The sequence below is a fragment of the Theobroma umbraticum genome, unplaced genomic scaffold, assembly GCF_002168275.2.
Source record: "Theobroma umbraticum cultivar Fairchild unplaced genomic scaffold, ASM216827v3 scaffold_86.0, whole genome shotgun sequence".
Taxonomy (NCBI): Eukaryota; Viridiplantae; Streptophyta; class Magnoliopsida; order Malvales; family Malvaceae; genus Theobroma; species Theobroma umbraticum.
The window spans coordinates 3,842,236-3,862,963 of NW_018397263.1; the positions used below are offsets into that span (position 1 = coordinate 3,842,236).

General features: G+C 35.5%; 2 protein-coding genes across 3 annotated transcripts; both read right to left on the reverse strand.

The window, feature by feature from the left end:
• Positions 1–5,360: 5,360 nt before the first annotated feature.
• Positions 5,361–15,345, reverse strand: LOC110420796 (ubiquitin-protein ligase). 2 transcript variants are annotated; one of them, XM_021434170.2, is made up of 19 exons: positions 15,040–15,345; positions 14,896–14,946; positions 14,595–14,715; positions 14,032–14,173; positions 13,853–13,902; positions 13,079–13,167; positions 12,889–12,994; positions 12,619–12,655; positions 12,359–12,510; positions 11,162–11,717; positions 10,450–10,731; positions 9,663–9,808; positions 8,922–9,269; positions 8,054–8,297; positions 7,694–7,749; positions 6,827–6,903; positions 6,233–6,281; positions 6,047–6,115; positions 5,361–5,710 (listed from the first exon to the last, which is right to left on the reverse strand). In XM_021434170.2, exons 1-19 carry the CDS (start codon positions 15,222–15,224, stop codon positions 5,537–5,539), a joined length of 2,934 nt encoding a protein of 977 aa, XP_021289845.1. In that variant the 5' UTR covers positions 15,225–15,345; the 3' UTR covers positions 5,361–5,536. The 2 variants fall into 2 exon arrangements, with proteins under 2 accessions (XP_021289845.1, XP_089640456.1); XM_089784330.1 differs by lacking the exons at positions 5,361–5,710; positions 6,047–6,115; positions 6,233–6,281 and having other exon boundaries at positions 6,824–6,903; positions 8,154–8,297.
• A 1,102-nt stretch (positions 15,346–16,447) lies between these two features.
• Positions 16,448–20,217, reverse strand: LOC110420170 (serine/threonine-protein kinase KIPK2-like). The gene is made up of 2 exons (XM_021433380.1): positions 18,253–20,217; positions 16,448–17,560 (listed from the first exon to the last, which is right to left on the reverse strand). Exons 1-2 carry the CDS (start codon positions 20,037–20,039, stop codon positions 16,714–16,716), a joined length of 2,634 nt encoding a protein of 877 aa, XP_021289055.1. The 5' UTR covers positions 20,040–20,217; the 3' UTR covers positions 16,448–16,713.
• Between the last annotated feature and the right edge of the window lie 511 nt (positions 20,218–20,728).

Consider the following 20,728-nt stretch of genomic DNA (forward strand, 5'->3'; position numbering starts at 1 on the left):
AATTTAGGCTTTGGAAGGTCAGAAACTCACACTGTTTTCCGTACTCCTCCATTGAGAGTAAGTGAAATTATGATTTATGTCTCGGTTAATAACAACACAAAGTATCTATTTTTTCAAAAAAGAAAGTGCAATTTATTATTTTTTTAATTTAATAAAAAAATACTAAAAGTTAAAATATTCTTTTATTTCCAAATAGATTCTTCTACTATTAATTTTTTTTTATCATTTTTCAATTAAATTAAAAATTAAAGTGATAAAAATATACCTATTTAAAATTAAGTGATAAATTTGATCCATTATTCTAACTAGAATGATAAATTTTGAGCTGTCCCATTTTTTGATACATTAAGCTGCTGGTTGTTGGCAGCACGTAGAAACTAATAAGCTCCATAGTAGTAATAAAGGAAAGGATCACATCGACCTTATTAGAAACAAAGGGAAGATAATCCAAAAAAGGAATCTGGTCAAGGTGCATGATAAGCCTATTGCTCATGGGGAAATCCATGGTGTTTAATACTAATACTAAGAAACTTTGCTGCCATGTTGGAGCTGCCTATATTCAATGCTCCAAAACTCAAAAGGATGACAAAAAGAAACAAGATATAGGACTTACGTAATCGGTAATTACATTTTATAACATATATAATAGTAATGGGTGGATGCAATATCTGCTTGTAGAAACATTCTAAAAAGAAAACATATATAAATAAATACCTAAAAAAGTTGGTGTTTGTCATTTTTTTTACATATATGATCATATATTTATATATATATATATATAGAGAGAGAGAGAGAGAGAGAGAGAGAATTATCATAGATAATCATGCTCCTTTTGGCAGAGTGAGAATTCAAGAAAATGAGTGAAAGATGACTTTAAGAGGTGCAAGTGGGATATTTTGGGTGCTTTTTAATTTATCTGTCAACTTTGATTGCATTATCATACTTTTGAGTGGTGGGCTGAATTAATTTGAGTGAGGTTCCACCTACCCTTTCTCTGTTTGGGTTTAGGGTATTAATATTATTCCTTAGTGCTTTAAAACCCATCAAATGCACATAGACTTCGTAATTATATGACTTTCAGTACAAACATAGACCATGTTATTTAACTTTTTATAAAAGTCATCCAATTAGGTATTTTAATTTATTATTCTTTTCTCTTTGCCCTGAAAATTAGGTACCTCTTGTACTTCAACTTGCACGCCTAACATTTCAAACAAATTATACTATTTTATCTGTTTGGTACTTGGGTGATTGCTTTATAATCAAATGTGATTCGCATGGTGATTATTGACCTATAGAATAACACAATTTAATATATAACATAATTCAACCCAATTTGTTTGCACAGATACATACGCAAAACCCAAAGAAAAGTAATCAATTCATGTTTTGAAGTAATTTTTTAGATTTGTTAATTTTCCCATTATTATCCATGAAATTAAATATAATATCTACTCAGTAAATTCAGACGAGCAAACCTCCGCTCTATTGCTTTGAGTTTTAATTGTATATGTCTTCATTGAGTTTTAAACAAGATTTAGAATATGATTAATTATATTCTATCTTATATTTTTTGAATTTAAATCTTAAAATAGATAAAACACGTTCTAGGAATAAAAGAGAATTATCTCCTATCTTGTAACTTAAAATGAATATTTAAAATCATTATGTGCAAAAAGAAACATGTGTGTGATATGAGCTTATAAAAGGAGCCGCATTAAGGGCGTATTGGTGACAGAAATTCCATTGTCCCATACATGAAGACAGGGATGCTGAGTAGCCCACCACCATAAAAGTTGTACCAAGACAAAGAAAATAAGGGGGGGCAGAAACCACAGAAATCTCAAGAATTCTCTTGCCTTGTTGGATTGGAAATAAGCTTGAGGTCTTTCACAGATGGAACTTGGCCACTGTAACAAAATTCAATAACCAATTATGAAAGACATGGATCACACTTTTGCTTTATTTAATGCTTTTCATTGCTGGGGTTATGACATTAATTTACGATACAAAGCTCCCTTCATGGATGTTGTCGGACTCTCACTTTGGAATTGGACTACAAGAATTGGTCTAAACTGTTTTATTAGAGGTGTATGTATATGTTCAATTTTGGTAATTAATGATATTTTTATTCGAAATTAACAATATCATTAAAAAACTCCTCGGGATACGAAATTAAGATTTCCTTCAACAGTTGGATCAAAATTTTTTTGACTTAGTAGTTAAATCTTTTGGTATTCCAGCTAGAGCATGAATATTTAAATTCAAGCACATTGAACTCATTAAGTAGAATAAGGAATATGTCAACAATAAGTTATAAAATCAAGGCATTATCTTTTATCCGTTCCAAGTGATTCCAGGTCTCAGTCGCATATTTGTTGGTCAAATTAATCAATGCCTTAACATATTTGAAATTATAATTTTATTATTAATTATTAAGATAACTAACATTTGGTGAAAGGGTCTAATCTAATTGTTTAAAGCCAACCATTTGGACTTCCTTTGTGTTTTTTAAGATATTAACCTGTAAATTACAAGCATGAATTCCAGTCAAGTCCAAGGCAGTATCCATCAAAAGTTGAGTGCACAAAATTGAAAATAAATAAAAACTATAGTTGTGTAGACTAGACTTGAGGAATCCCACCAACCCCTTATAATTCCATAAAAATAAAATCACATCTCAAAACTCAGTCTAAGATATATATATATATATATATATATATATACATAGAGCATCTTGAATTTAACAGTGTTAAAATATTGCGGCAGCAAGTTGAAACTGGATCTGATGATTCTAAATCTGGAATAAAAATCTGAAAGGGCAGAAGCTTGTGAAAATTACCCAGAACTGATTCAACCTTTTGGGTTAGAAAGAAAATAATTTAATGGCTTCAAGAATGGAGACTCAGTAATTTGCCATAGTGGGGAATTTACATGACAAGTTGTTTGAGGTCAAGTTATCATATACATATATAGTTCTAAATACGTAATTTACTAAAATGGGTTTTGTTATCTTATCATTTTAATATGTAACAATCCAACCTTATTATTTTCATAATAGACCGTTATCTACAAAGCTAAGCTTGATTGAGAGAGTCCCCAAGTAAGACAGCTCCTTATCTTAATGAATTTCTTGGATTATTCTTTTTGTCAAGTTGAAGAAGTGGTCACCAAATTCATGAGAATTGGTAAAATTAATTACTAATACAAGGGAAAAAAAAAACACTATAGTAATGTCAAACTAGATAAGACTCGGCCCAAATAATTGGCCATAAGGTCAACAATATCAAGAAAAAAAATGTTTGGTGAATATGAAACTTCTAAGTAAATGACAATTGGAGAATACAAAGTACTGTTTGACAAAATACTCATCCGTTTGCCCACTTCCTAGTCCAACATTTTATAACCTTTGTTTTAAAAAAAAAAAAACAAAAATTGACCTTATTTCTTGGATAAAAAGGAATAATATCGTTTGAAGAAAGCAAAAGGTGTTAACATCTCCATTCTGTAAGGTTACCAACAACCTGACCAAACGAGAAAAAGGAAGAAATCCCAGGAAAGGGCAGATTAATGTTTACACGATCTTCATGTAGAATTGGAGATATTATTTAGCCTGTTGAAGGGTTGAAGGAGATGAGGATGGAGTGAATAAGTAAAAGGATGAAAGCCTCCGAAATTTGACCCAGCAAGCAGGAGTCCAGATTCTGAAGATAACTAGATAAAAGTGGGAATCATGGACTTTTTTTTTTTCTTTTTGGGTACACGACAGTGTAGGCTCGACCCCATTGTTGACCTTTGCTTCAACTTGTTCCCGTGAATACCATGCCAACTCTATGATAAAGCCATACGAATCCTGCTGCTGCTCTCTCTCTCTCTCTCTCTTTTATTTTGTGGCTTTCTAAGAGTTGAAATTATCTTCAACATTGTCACGAGAGGACATCTCAATAATTAAATTTTGGAATTTCGTATTAAAGCATTTTAAATTTAATTCATGTGTGAAACTCTCTCTTATTGTGAATTACAACCTTACATCGAACAAAAAAAAAAAAGGAAGAAAAACTTGATGTACAACAAAATGGAGTCATTCTCATTAAGGCATAGAGAAAGAGTCCATCTATCTTAGACAAAGTAGCCTCTGCCCTCTAAAAGCATACAAGTGTACAAGCAATAAAAAATTGAACAAATTCGTAGACATTTTGGGCCATGAGGCCCAATTAAGTATGGGAGGCTACAGAACTAGTCTGGGGCTCAGGCCCATATCCTTTATGCAAAATTCAGAATGAAGTCCAACGGCAAGGAAATTCTTGTTTTTGACAGGCTCTTTTGATTTTTCTTCTGAGGACGTATTTGTGACAGAAGATATGTTAATCTCCAGTTCCACAGCCTTTAGTCAATCACCTTCTCTTCCCTCAGGTGCTTTGGCACTCGGCAAGCACACAAGTGGTACCGAACTTTGCCATGCATGCATCTTAAGCAACAAAGTCGTTCCTAACCAGGCCTGTGACGAAAGATGTAAGAATCGACTATATGACTTGGTATTGGAATTTCTATAAAACTAGAGAGAGAGAAGAAAATATAGTACAATATTTTTCTTGTACCATGTTAATGAGTAGGGAAACAAATTCCAATCGAACATCCCTTACTTTCCACATAGATATAGCTTAATGAAGAAAATGGTAATAGTTTCCCTAACTCTTTGATTTCACCAGTATCAGAATGAATCCCAAAACAAAATGCATGTTGACTATGCAAGTTTCATGCAAGAAAAGAAACTAGATGAGAGAAAAGTTCACAAGGAAAAAGTTGAAAGAAGGACCTTCTTCCACTTGGAATAAAATTGTGGTTAGCATAGCCTTGGTCCAAACACAAGTCATACATACAATTCCTTAGGTATTTCTTTCCTCCGATGGTAAAGATAACAAAATATAGGCCCAGGCATAGCGCCTCTTTTGATGAGCTATCTTGAAAGTAGGCCATGATGTTTCGCATCTCCTCTTACCATCATGAGGATCATTCTCCGCTGTTCAAGAAAAACACAACATTTCCATCATTAGTTTACCTATTCAAGATGGCAATATAGTTATCTCCGGGACAACAACCATTGCTAACCCAACCATTTTTCAGACTTGAATCAATGACCCTCAAAAGTTTCAAGTTCAACTCCTTAGCAACGACTGCCTTGGAAATAGTGATACCAATCTTCTCTCATCTTGGCTTGTACTTGGTTCTATTAATTTCCATCCCTCCAGATACTTTAGACGGTTTGTTCTCGCCCTGGGCATTGTTTTTCCTTTTAATAGTTAAAAGTTATTGTTTAAATTTTGACAAAAAACAGGAGAAGCAGAGAATTATTAGGAAGCAAAATGTTTTTCATAAGCATAGGTTTAAATTAGCTCAAACATTCTCCTTCCCAGCCAGGCTAATGTTTCCAGAGCACATGAAATAATTACAGACACAACTCCACAGAATCAATAATGTCAACCAGAATAAAAGCAAATTTTATACAATTCTGACAGCAAGAAGCCAAAGCCAAAGGCTAAAGTCTTTCCTTCACGACTGTTCTAACAACATTTCGGCTGTTCCATACCAGAACTAATGTCTCCCTATGCACTGGCTTTCTATGAGCCTCTGCAAAGTAGGAGCCTACGTTGCATCTTTGAGACTTGCATCTCGCTATCTTCACACTTCTTAAACAATACCTGTGTGCATCCTGAGATGGTTTCAACAACGTCAGAATACAAACTTCAGTTTGTTGCTTGATAACACCGAATGAACTAATTTGTGGAATTAAACAAACTAAAGAAACATGATCATCTATCTAGTTCCAATATCTTCCTGTAACTATTACTTAAAGAAGTTGAGAAGACTCATAGTAATTCAAGAAGCCGTCATGGTACTTAATAAAGAAAATAATACAGAAATCGACACCATGGGTTAAGTTTATTGTATAATTTACAATGTCTAAACTTATTCCGCATCTTGTTAATAAGTATTTTATAGTAGTTGCAAAGTAATAAATGAGGAAAAAGTGAGCTTTTCAACTTACATCTGGAACATCAAAATCACCTTCACTTGCATCACACAAGTCTAGTGATACTTGCCGAAGCATTGGCATCTGTAGTTTACATGCAAGGCACATCAATCTATATTATTAAGTACTATAAGTCGATTTCATAAACAGTTGAATAAAGGAAAACATATATCAGCATGTTTATTTTGTTAATGAGATTACCTTCGAAGTAGCATCAAGAATGAAGTTTCTTTGTATCCCAGGGCCCTGAATTAAAAAAGGCAATGTGGTCAGCTGTTGGCGCCAAAGAATCCAATGATGTTAAATTCCATAACAATTCAATTAGCAAGATGTGCCTTCCAATTCCCATCTTAACAACAACCACCTACTGCTATGACACAAGCAATTAGAATACACATCTCTAACAGAAATCATGGTATACCAAAGGCATATGAGACTGGTTAAAAACCATCCAACAACATTATAGATCTGTGCAACTATCATGTCTGTCCACTACAGAACGTCAGAAAAAGCTGATGCTGACTAACAGCTAACTACTTCAGGGATCCATATTGAATTGCAACCAGATTGAGGATCTTCACCCTATCCTACATGGACTAACAATGGCCTTTTAAATTCTGAAATAATACCATTAAAGCCATATAATCCAATCTTCCACTTAAGATCTGGATAATAAAATGTCTGCATTAAGGTTCAAGTAGGTATACGCGGTGTAGTTAAAAAGGCCCATATCTGACTTTGATAAATGTGCCAGCAAACTATAACAGAATGAGCAGTGATAAATACTTACATTTATGCCGCAGCAAGAGATCTTCAAGTGCAGTGCAGTTGAAAAGAGAACAAACACCACTTCTGGTCACTTCTCCACAGTCCTATATGACAAAAAGATCAAGTCATGACATATACTACATCTTGCAGAAAGATTATGCATTTAACTAGATAATTCATTTCTAAGGAAAGAGAGAAAGAGAACAAAAGGAAGCCATCAATTGGCATCCAGAAAAGAGCTTATAACTGGCACAAGAATATCATTGTCTATCTTTAAAATGAAAAAGGAAGCCATGAATTTGTCTCTTGACAAAATAATCATACTGGCTTGAAGAATTTAACACCAGATGCCATAACAGCATTCATGTCAACTCAAGGCCACATTAAAATGACCTTTTGTTATTGCTTAATGATAACTACAGCAAAAAGAGCTCTCAGAATTATAGAAAAAATTTTGACCACACTTCCCAGTAATTCCTGCAGCATTGCTGTTATCCACACATACGCACGATATATTATTTCAACTCAACAGTTCGTTAACTCGATAATTTCATTTTTATAACTTCCTATACTATCAAAATTTTCATCAAATAAACAATCTTCAGGCTTGACTAAGCTGGGTTGAACATTTGGAAAATGGCCATTGGTCTTTTATGATCAAGCACCAGCAGACTATCATAAAAATGTAAAATTATGTGGCAGCCGCGTCGAGCATTCAGCCTGCAAAAGAAGCCCCAGCTCAAGTTCCATCTATTAAATCTATTTCTATATCTATGTACTTACACTAGAGCTTGTCAAAATTGACATATCGATATAGCACCACGAAGTCCTCTAGAAGAAAACAGAAGAACCTAGAAATATTGTCCAAATTCTAGAGTACAGATCATAACAAACCTCAAGATGAATAGATATCAAGCCTGGCCATCCGCTTGAGATGATGTATTGAGCATCTGAAGAAACAAAAAATAACATGGATAACATTGGTGACTGCCTTCATTACTACATCCGAAAGGTATTTATATTTGTTAAAATTAACAAGAAGTTCTGAATCACATACAAACACAGTATGGAGAACCATGTATGATGCAACAGCAAAAGGGAAACCATTAACAGAAATCACATCAACAACTTGTTATTTTCTGGATATTGAAAATCTAGCTCATGAAATAAGAAAAGAGAAAGAAAATGTCTACACATTACATGTAAAGAATAGTAGCAAGTTAATTTTGTACTATAAAAATAATAACTCTTTACCTGAATTAAGAAGTTTGCATCCTAACAATACAAGCTCAACCAAGTTTACAAAGTTCTGAGTCAGAAGAACCAAATCATTATTAGTCAGCCAAGGAGTTACCCTTTCAAGTCTCAATTTCCTCAGATTTGGCATAGACAATTTGAAGCTTGATATGGATATATCACCAAAGCAGTAGCACAGAGCCAATGTTTGCAATTGCCTCAAGGATTTCATTATGTTGATTATGATGCAATCAGATATTACCTACAAAGAACTCCAATGATTAAAAAATATATATCTATATGAGAGGGTTTCAACAATATGACATGCCTAAAATAGATGCTCATGGAGTACACTCAAGTCAAGAACAGCTAAATATTTGATTGGCAGCACACAGCTGGCCTCAACCGGTTTCACAAAATTAAATATATCTTTGACTCTCTGTACTTAATAGATCACAAATTTAAGAAATCAGAAGTTAATTTCTTCATGCAAAGACAAGGGGAAAAATGTGATCTGATGTGCAAAGAAAGTCCACCGTTTAGAAGACATCTTAAACATAATAAGACTATTCCAGTCAACATATTTCCCAGGATCTTAAGAAAATTGTTGCTTTCCTTTCCCATAGAAAGGAAAAAATACATGCAAGCAAAGGTGATATAACAAACCTCAAAGAGGAGATATCTCTAGGTAACATACTCTTTCAATTAATTCTACAGACTGAGAAAAAGTATTGAACGGTTAAATTTTCAAAGCGGCTAATAACAAGAAGGAAGCATGGGTGGATTTTAATCAAACTGAAACTGAAAGCCCGGAACTAATCCACACAAAACCCAATAGGGATATAATGTGTCACCTAGTAATATGTCAAAATTTGTTAATAGTTACCTGAAAATAAAGAACTAATGACTCCAGCGTAGGACACGTGGTGGGTAGTAATCTCAGTGCATCTTCAGGTAATGATCCACCCAAACCCACAGTCAGTGCCCTCAATGACAAAATTGCAGGTTTTAGACCTTGAAGAGACAAGTAAGAAAACCCCCATCCTAGCGCAATTTCTTCCAATCTGCATGTCTTGCCAAGCTCAATAAAGAGTTCTTCACATGTATATGAGGAAGAAAACTTTCCCACTTTTGTTGTATTTTCTGGGTGAAACAAATTTTTACAGCCTCTTGCATTCAAACACTTTAGGCCAGGATTTGTGCGGACGACAAGATTTAAAGCAGCAGCAGAAATCTGAAATTTTGAAAGCACAATTTCCTTTGGTAAGACAACAGCAATTTCATTTTATAGCAACTATCTCAGCAGAAAATCCAACAACATTACATTTTATTCCTATAGACTTATTTGCATCAGATCCCAATGCTTGGTACTTAATAGCCCAGTACCATATCTACATGATGTTTAAGTAAGTTGACATAAAAAGCCTTAGATAGCCTAAATAAAATACCATTAAGCATATTGAGAGTGTGTCTATAGGTAAAGAATCAACTTTCAGGACAAGAAAAAGTGTGTCAAAAAACCAAATTTGTTATTGTTATTTATTCTATACTTCTTCCATTTTAAAATGCAAATCAGCCACATAATAATAGGGAAAAAAAACAAGGCTCGGTAAGTTCGTTAACTAACCATCGTATTAGAAACGTCAAGCATCTCTAGGAAAGAACCTGAGAAGTTACAAAGAGCATCATCGACAAGGTTTGTGTCCCCCAAGCAAAGGCTCTTCAGCATTTGTGTTTGAGACAAAAGCTCTTGTAAAGATGCTTCATCAGCACCTGTGGAGAACAGACTAGTCATATATTTGTCAGCATCAAAATAGCTGAACAGATTTCAATAAAAAAGACAAAAGAAAGGAATCAACTCAGCTAGACAATCATAACCCCTCTAACAAAACACGTTAACTTCACTGCAACATCTAAAGCTAGATCCTAGCTGATCATAACTTTCCTCAAGTGAATTTTCTTTGATGTAAATGGCCCTATAAGGTGTGCGAGGTTGACAGAATATAAAGCTCATGTTAAAGCCTCCAATTTAGTCAAAGACAAAGAAGAGTGTAATTTGCTAACTTAAGTCGCCAACACAGGGCTATATTAGATATTAGTTACACAAATTATTTAAGTATGTTGCATCCCTACCATCATATCTTCCATTAAATCATAATCAATGGCACCCTTCATCAAGTGATGTTCTTCATGTCAAAGTTATCAGTAAATGTGAGGGTTCAAAATGTCAATTGAGGCTGTGAGAGGAGATGACAGCAGTTGATGTGAAACAAGTGAAGCCCAAAACAGCAAAAGGAAGAGTGGGGGAAATGAAGATAACACAGGCAAATGACTCAGGATCAATAACTAGTGGGTAAAAGAGAGATGATACTGCAGTTCAATACATAACTCATTGAAAAGGAAATGATCCTTACACTTGCAGCCACCCATGTGCAGTAATTGAAGATTAGCTGCCAACGAATCCAAATGCTTCTTTCCAAACTGTGCAGTCGGAGAATTACTCAAAATAGAACTAGCAGTGCAAAGAGCTAGAATTGAATTCATTCCAAAAGACGTATGACAAACTACAATTGAGTGTAGCTTTGTACATCTGCGGATAAGATTTGCTATACAGACATCTGTCAACGAGATACACCCTTTAAGATTCAAGTAACATAAGGAGACACAGAATTTTGAGATATACTGGATATCCGAATCTGGAACAAACATTTGTGAAAACATTAGAAGAGTTGTAAAGGAGGCAAAACAGAACACACTATATGAATAGGGAAAAGAGAAAGAGCAGAATCACAAATTGATAGAAGTTCCCAAATCCATTTATGGCAGTGCAAAATATTCACTGGTCACTATTTCATGGTAAAAGAAAATATCAATAACAAAGACACTTCCAATATATTCTGACAACAATGTATATTATCCCACTGGTCTCCATAATTGACGTCATGTAATTATTAACTCCCTTCTCATCAAGGAAATTATAAAATTGATAATTGAATCCTGATGAAACTTGCTAAGGCTAAGAGTAACCTTCAGAATTGACAAACTTTTCTTTGGCAGAGTAATGATAACATTCTTTTACTTAGTTGGGAAAAACTATTATCATCAAAGAAGCAGAAAATATCTCACCACAGGCATCGCTTCTACCCTCCAATGTCAGCTTTGTGATATTTGATAGTGAATGTCCCAAATAATAAAGAGATGTTACAGAAGTGTTGTCACCAACATTATATGGCCTGTTTTGTGCCAATGAAATTACAGCTGAACTTGAGGATATAACTGACACTTGTGATGAAATAAGTGGATTCATGTCAACAGTTATATCTACTTCAGAGACCAGAGAACACTTCTGAACCAACCTATACAAAGTGGATGTCTTGAAGTTCAAAAGATAAGCAGCTTTCACCTTTCTTAAAGATGGAAATGACTTGGAAAAGCACTCAATTGCAGCTTCAAGATGTAGCTTCAGACAACCTGATATATCCACCTCTTGTACTGCTTCAAAAGACAAAGTTGGCAGCAATCCCTGAGGGATTTGATATTTACTTCCATCAGCCTGTTCAAGGTTACTTATAGACTCTTCGATACTTTTTCTCAATGCCAAACCCACACTATGGGTATTAGGAAGAAGAGACAGGAGCAGAATCATTGTTGTTATCTGCAGACAACCAGAAAGATCCACTCTCTGCAAGGAGAAAAGAAAAATGAACAATCTTTGAAAATAAAGGAGCCATGTAACAAGCAGGTTTGGACATCGATAAAGGTAAGCAACAATGACTAACCATACCCAGTTACTGACATGACCTAAGAGTACTTGAGATCCCTATCATGCATAATGCATTTGAGACCTAAATAATTCCATTTCCAAATGCTGGAAACTCCAAAAGCTAACATATTTTGCATTCACTTTGATAAATATTTCAATGATGCTTATCAAAGAATCCAATGCAAGAATTTTGTTTCCTTTTCCCCCCTTTTCTTTTTTAAATTTTAAGCAACAAAGGGTGTATAAGAAGCTATGTGCTTCCAAGAGAATAGCAGTTTAAATATCCCACAAAAATGCATATACTCTCAACAACAATTATTTCTGAACCCAAAGCATGGTATGCAGAATTTAAAACCACTGCTTCAAGAAGTAGAGCCTGCAGAAAAACTTATGCAAATTCATGTGTAATTGGTACCGATAAAAGTAAAAGCCCTGAAAGATGTAAGTTCTATCAAAATCTCTCAAAATTGAAATCTGAAAACATTATTGGCTTAATCCTCTAGGAAATCCCAATTCAATAGATGGCATCAAGGCGTCTATAAAGATAGAGAAGGAAAGACCTTGGAATATTCTGTCAATCGAATCCTGAGATGACTCAAGTCACCATTTCTTAAAACATTTATTGGTCCTATGGATGTAACTTGCATTAGTCTAAAAATTGAGTCAACACTCTCATTCGCAAGCTCAGAAAAACTGCTGGAACTTCTTTTCCCTGCAATATGAATTAATTTGAGTAACATCATTATTAGATATGAAGGGAAAAAAACTCAAAAGAAAATCGTGCCAATCAATAAATAAAACAAGATAACTGAGCATATACCTGTAGCAAACCATAATGGTAAAAGGCTAATTCGGATCTGCTCAACATCAGTAATGTATAATTTCAGAAGATATCATAATCAAATAAAACAATAGAAAATTTTACTCAAACAACAAGACATAGTCTTGATTCATCTTAAAATAACTCTACATCATTAAAACTTTTGCATCTTCAGTGGCAAAGCCTCATATCCATCAATTCTACAACACTAGGATGTACGAAACTCAAAATTTGATGACATCACGGAAATGGAAAAAAGTAAATCTCTACCTGTTTTAAAATGTCACAGAATCCACATTCTGTTTTATTTGATCTTTGCAACCGTTCTGTACTAGAATCAAGCCAAATTAATAGTGCATCAGAAAGGTGCTTCTCACTGTAGAAGTTCACAAAAACATCAAACTTCAGAAAATACTCAGAAAGAATGAAAACCAGAATAATTTAAAGGTAATTTACTAACCTGTCTACTGTCAAATGAGGATGCTTTATGCAAAGTAACAATAAATCATAGGGCACATCTTCAAAAAATTTACTAGACATGGCCCACATCTGGAGGAAATGAACCACAATTCATCAGGTTCTATTAAGCTTTGAAACAAATGGATCACAAAACTTAAATGCATAGCCAAGCTAAGGATTTTTTTCATGATAAAATGGTCGCTTTGGACCTTGCAATATGCACCAGAACCTAGGTTACAAACCCAAAGAAGGAATACAAGTTGAGTTCAAAAAGTAATCCTACAAGAGAGATGATAATACAAATGAAGAATCAATAATAGAAATGTCCTATAACTCCATCTCTAATAACATCTTTAAAACATCTGTGTCTCTCTCTCTCTTTGTCACTGCCATGCCCTGGCCATCCTCACGGTAGCTTAAGAGGCTAAGGCAGCATTCCCTTTTCTAGACAAGTGCAGGGATAAGAAGTTAAGGACAGGACTGAATGAGTGAAATTCTTTATTTTTTTTCCTTTTCTAACTAATTTAAATCCTCAAGGATACAGTTGAAATGACTAAGCCTAGTCTAGTAACTAGAGGACTGGCTACTTCACCCCAACCCAAACTGTCACAACTATTGATGTTGTTCCACTCACAAGCAACATAAATACATATGAAATTTTCAAATAACATTGACTCCTTAATGGAAGATTTGATCAATCAGAAACTTGTAACAAGGTCACAAGCTGACTTAATGTGGTGACTGCTCAAAAACTGAATGGAAGTTTAGCACGTACAAAATTTCTTGCAAAGTAGCTTGCACATAATTCTTGAACAAAACCATTAGCTGCAACATATTCAAATATATCTATTAGAGTGGATGCCACCCTATTGACATCAAATGTAATACCATCGGTAATATAATATGCATCTTCACTCAATTCTAATAATCTCTCAATATACAGTAACTCCTTACCATGCTCTAAACCAAAATTCCATATATCAATCAGATCATCCAATTGTATTTGAAACAGCCCGGGATCCTTGGGCACAGATGCCTCAGAAAACCAAGATTTCAACTGCAAGAGAAGTATCTCCACTCCGAAGTAAAGTGCAGCCTGGAAGGTAGTTTGGAAGTTTAAAGACATGAGACATCTAACTTAATTTTAGAAAGAGCTAAACTAATGGTGAGTTCATATTTCAAAGTTAGGGGTATAATTTACATGTTAAATGAAATATCATCCCATTTCTCACATTTCATTGGGGCTACATCTACATTTTCAGGAAACCCCCTTAGAAATTTCAAGGTTGGAGCACACCATAAATAGAAATTCTTATTTTGAATTTGATGCATTGCGATGCAATAGAACACTTTACATACTAAATTCAGTACCTAGCGAGTTACAATTCATAATTTTAGAAAATAAGACATAGATAAGAAGAAAATTACAAGTTTCCGATTCCACATAATTATGCTAACAGTACAATGTACATCAAGAGAAATAATAGCAGAAATGTTTGAAGTAACCAAGTTTTTACCTGGAAAAGCGGGATGAAATTCCTAGAAGTGATGTCTAATGGACAGCGAAACATACATTTAACAACATTCAAAAACGTTTCCAAATGCCACTGGATTGAAATACAGTCCAAGCATGACTCACTGCACAAGTTGTGAACAAACAATTCAAATTCAAAATAAGGCCACTAAGCAATAATTCCCCTATTCAGTCAAAAACTTTACAGCCAAAAAAAACATACTAATTATATTTCAGAGGATTAACCGCGAATTATATTATTTAATAGTATAATAATCAAAATCTCCTTAACAAAATTAACAAACCTGAAGCTTCCACCGAGGAGGCCGCGGAAGTACGAAGATTCTTCAATAAGCCTACAAAATTGGAAACTCAACATTAACGGTCAATATAAATTTGGTCCTTTTTTTCAAAAGAGTGAGAAATGAATGAAAAAAAAATGAAATTGCCTATTGCGATGAGCTCGGATTTTGAATGTTCGGAAAGAGAGAGTTGAAGGGAAATCCCAGCGGAAGATATCAGTAGTGGAAATAACGATTTCTTCATTGGAGATATCAGCTTCGATCTCATTAGTAGGATCGGTGCATACGAGAATAACGAACTCATCGTCGTCGGAGCCTGACGCTGACGCCATGAGAAATGAGAAAAGTGAATGCTAGTAGGCTAGCAGCTTAAAGCTCCATGAATTTACGAAGATGAAAGAAAATGGAGAAGTTTCGTTAGTCACGAGAAAACGCAGCGTTTCGTAATTTTCCTTTCCCTCTTTCCGAATCCCAAAGGCTAAAGGCCCAAGAGCATCCGGTTTTTATTTTTGTCGAAATACCACGCCCACTCCTACTCGATCAATCATTTGCCAATTTGTTATATACTTTTCACCTTCTAGAAAGTTGTTATTATATAAAAATAAATTATTTTAACAACATTCATATTTTTTAAATAAATTTTAATATTTTATTTTATCACAAAAAATAAATAACCTGTCATGTATGAATTTCATATCAATCAAAAATAAAATATATTTTATATTTATAAAAAAAAAATTTCTTCCGCTTAATAGAGTTTTTCTTAATGAAAAATATAAACTCGTAAAAAATAACGTTAAAATTTATCCAACTCTTTATTGATATGTGACTCTTCATGAAAGATATTTGAATCAAAATAAATTCGAATTAAAATAAATTTTTTTTATAAAAAAAAGAGCCCCCACAATAATAATTTTACATAATTAAATAAGTTAAAATATCTCTTGAATTTATAATATAAAATGTGAGAACAACATCAACAATCAAACAACAAAAGAGAGGGACCTAAGCAAACATGGCAGAGTAAGAGTATAGCTTCAGGAATGGAAGCGGAAATGGTTGAATCGTTGAATCTGAACTCGAGGGCCGTCCATAATAGACAGTTGAGCTTTTCCCTCAAGCTTGCTCCTCGTACCAATTATCCGTAAAAATTTTAGACCAAATTTGTTGGAAAAAGGAGCAAGAGAAGAACAAATGGTCCTTGGCTTCAATCTCGTGATCAGAAAAATGCCAGTTGGGCTACTTCCCAAGAAGTCAATCTGCTCTTAGTAGGTAACCTGTCCATGCCATCCAGGCGCAACTAAAGCGTGCCTGGGAATAAGAAACTTATACCAATCCACGACCTTTACCTGCTTGTGCCTCATCTCTCCCCAAGTAATCGCAGCGCTATAACTTGCACCAGGAGTGCTCCAACTTTCCATACCATTCTCAGGCTGAGTATACGAGGAGAGCTGCAGGACCTTAATTTTAACAGCTTCCTCCAACACCAGTTGGAATTCAGTGCTATTGGTAAAAGAATAAAAAACAAGAAAATGCTAAATGGATGGGTGGACAGTGGACAGACAGAGAGAGGAGTGACCTTCAATTTCTGCAGAGAACATGTACAACCTATAGTAACTAGTTGTGAAAGAAAAGAGGTTGGGGTTGGCGTCTGATACGACAAAATCTGGTGACAGCTTTACCAAATATTCTCAATCGAATTTACATTATGAGCTAGATATTTAATTACAACAAGGGAAGTAGAACCTTTGATTAGAGGGCTCCAGGGTGGTATATCTTATGGAAACCTTCTCTTCTCTTCTCTTCGAGTACACTTTCTCATCAAAATAACTCAAATTCAAGGTGCTCTCCTGTAGCTTTGCATTCCAAATAATTGCTCTGTGCTTCTGGAGACATCACGCTTGGAACTCCAAATTCATACAACTCAGGTAGTTCAGGTGGAACAGCACACCGTATCAAAGCCCAATTCAAGCCTTCAAAGAAGGGATGTTGCTTGATCTCGGCAGCCCCTTTTTCTGTTCCCAACCTATTCTCTGGCTCCTTTACCAACAGCCCTCTGATAAGATCCCTTGCCTGGAAACTAACTAGAGTACTGTCTGGGAACTTAAGGCTCTGTAGCACAACATTAGCCAACGTTTCTTCATTCCCTGCACCTTTAAAGGGTGTCCTACCATAGAGAAGCTCGTAAAGAAAGATACCAAAGGTCCACCAATCAACAGCGGCTCCATGACCCTCTCCTTTAATGATCTCAGGAGCCAAGTACTCATGGGTCCCAACAAAGGAATTGGATCTTGCATCAGTAGGCTCAGCCACAAGCTGTGGCAGTGATCTGATTTGAGCAGTAAGGTCTGCTTTTGCTTGCCTCTTTGTTTTTGCAGCAGCAGGAAAGAACCTAGGACTGAAGCATGGGACTTCACAGGATGGTTCAATGCAGAATGGTTGTACACAGCTAGATGATGTGCAAGGACCAGATATCCTTGCAGGATCCAAATTCGATGAAGATTTAAGGAGAGTTGGACTAACTGTGCATCTTAGTGAAAGGTCAAAATCTGTGAGCATTATGTGGCCATCTTCTCGTACCAGAATGTTTTCTGGCTTCAGATCACGGTAGACAACTCCAAGCATGTGCAAGTATTCCAGAGCAAGAAGGACCTCAGCTACATAAAACCTGCATACAAATAGTATATATAACCATTTCATATACGTACTGATGCTAGATTGAATGATTATGATGAACTAAAGCATGGGAAGACCCTCATCCAACCCACTTTTTCTTATGTCATACTACACCAGTCACCACAACAAAGAAACATGTAAAAATAGCTCAGTTTCCAATTTGCATAAATAACTCAAATTTGATGTTAAGCTACTCATGTTGAGACAATCTACAAGTTGCAAAGCCCTTGAAAACATTGGGATAAAAAATGGGTCAAGTAGGTCAGCACGCCACATATTGAGCAGCAAACTTATCAGAAAGATAGGATGACCCTATCTTAAAGACAAGCACTCTTTTACTTGGATTTAAGGGGTGCGCCAAGGTGAATTGGGTGAAACCACCTATGATTACCATACCTGAACCAATTCATAACCTAAACCAGATATGCTAACAAAGTAATGCAAAACTCATCATGCTTTAGATGTTCAAACTGAATAAATGACCCGTAACATGCAAGATCAAAAGTTCTGCATGTTAACAAGACAAATCCTGTCTAGTTATGTGTTATGAACTTAAATTCAAAATATCTTATGTTATTCCTTCTTTCTTTTGTTATTTTTGGTGCTCAATTGTGAAAATGTTTCAAAAGATTACTAGAAGGCAATCCTAATTTAAATTGACTTTTCACCATCCAAGCATCTTACCTAGCTGCTGGCTCAGGAAAACATCTTCCAGACTGCCTTTGCCGGAGGACATGCAGATCCCCACCAGGACAGTACTCCATAACTAAACATGATAGGTTATCTGATGTGAATTGCGTATATAAAGTAGGTAGAAAAGGATGATCAAGCATCCTTAATATTTCTCTTTCTGTTTGAGCCCTTGGCATTTTCTTCCTTCTTGCCAAAAATTCATTGTCCATGACCTTTATAGCAAACAAGCAGTTTGTACCAATAAGCTCAGCAAGATATACTGTCCCAATATCTCCACAACCAAGCTTCTTCAAAAGATTGAAATGTCTCAACCCCAAGACCCCATCCTGCATCCTGATGTGGCGGATGGCTTCCCACCTCACATCCTTTGACATGTGAGGTCTGTTGCCACAGCTAGACCCACTTAAATTGCTGTCATCACTGATGCTTGTGCTACTGCTATCGCCAAGGCTACTTGAACTTTGGGAAAACTCTCCTTTTTCTCTTGATTTTGGGCTCTTTTTAGCCCTTGGAATGACAGCTCGGCCTCTGTTAGCGTTGTTCTCAACCAAGGTTGGTTTGCGCACATCAGAATTCACATGACTTGACCTCACTTCAGCACTAGTACCGGCTGACTGTGGCTTCACAGAATCTTGATTAGATTCATTACTTGCACTCTTCAGAGAGCACTGGCATCTCTGACAAACTGATTGACTTGTGGTTGATTCCAAGCTGCTATTAACTTGATTGAAAGTATTAGAAGCACAAGTGGCAGAAGGGAAATCCTGCTTTATTTTCTTCTTAAGAGAACTCTTGTTCCTGACAACTGTTTTGGCCACCCGTGGCGCATTTCTTGTCATCCTGCTTACTCTGTTGCCATTAATTGAGCTAGAAGAAGGAGCAGCATGCAACCGGCCCTTTCGTCCTAACTTTGGAGTTGATGCTCTTTTTGGAAACTTGCTTGAAGCAGGCAAGGTATTGTCAGGTTCTAACATATTATCATCAGCGTAAGAACAAGATGGAGAAGATGCAGAAGCATGCTTCTCTTTCTGATGCAGCTCTGCCTTTGGTGCTTGACTTCCGACTTTTCTTGATGTGGAAACATCAATTTGGGTTGATGTAGAAGTTCCAGTGCTAATTTGTGTCGTTGCACGAGCAAAACGAGGTGAAGAATTAACACTTTGGCTCAATGACTTTATCTTAGGAGCTTGATGTGGCACAGCCATCATCCTAGAAGAAGTTGATTTGCTTTCTTCTGGCACCAAAGATATTTCGACCATGCTCCCCTTATCTTCATCTCTGGAAAAGCCAGATCCACTGGCAGATTCAACTACAACTGAATTGAACAAACTTTTTATCCTTCCAGCTTCAGAGATCCCAGGAGAACTAACTGACATTGATAACCGTTTCATAGCAGCCATCTCTGATGCCTTGGAAATGCAAAGATCCCTTAACGCCTGCTTCAGTGACAATGGCTCTGAACCACCAATTCTTGGGGAGTGGGGCATCCCCACTGTAATTGGCTTCTTCAATGCATTTTTCTTTGAAGAGCTTGAGCTTGCACCTCCTTGGTACGAAACGCTCAAACCCTTGGGACCTTTAAGATTAATAGACTCAAAAAGCTGATTAATATCATTTTCTAGAGAATCCTTGAATCCCAGTTTCAGCACAGGAGGCTTCCGATCTTTGTCGCCCACACCCAATCCTGAATGTGGTCGGTATGCCCCTCTAGAACGTTGTACTGGTTTCAACTCCTCGCCTGCTTCAACGATTTCACAAGTACCAGAATATGAACCCATTCTAACTGTTACAGAGTACTAAACTTTCTTGGCTGTATCCCAAAAAAACAAGGAATGACATCACCCTCCAAATTTATATTAACTCATGTCACTGTATCAACCAACTTCAAAGATCTGAATGCATAGTAATTTGAGTCTCTTTCTTCACAACAATTTTAAAGCTCATATATTCCAATAACCTAAACACAACACCAAATTAGAGAACCATTAAAACCAGAAGTAAAAGACTAAAAGATAAACCAAATATGAATATACATATATATATATATATATTACAATGAATATATTAAAGCGCAAGCAAGTCACATCAGAAAAATATTCCCAACAAATTTGTGAAAAATGAAAAAGCTGATAGACAATCACCCATATCATCACGAATCAGAAAAAGTACCCAATAGCACATTTGCATAAATTCCGCAAATCTTAAAAAAAAAGTAGCTCTTCTATCATAACCTCAAGAATCTTATGCTGCTTTAGTTCAAATTTTCACTATGATCATAATTAAATTGGTTAGAATAATTAAAATCACGAATGCTAACGCTGTTTTTTGCACTTTTCATGTATAATTATAACTAACTACTAAACCACATGCTAGATTTAAGCTAAACAAAGATAGTTAATAAATTAAAACTACGTAAGCCAAGCACAAATTTAGTCTATATTTTTCATTATTTATTTCTTTCATACGT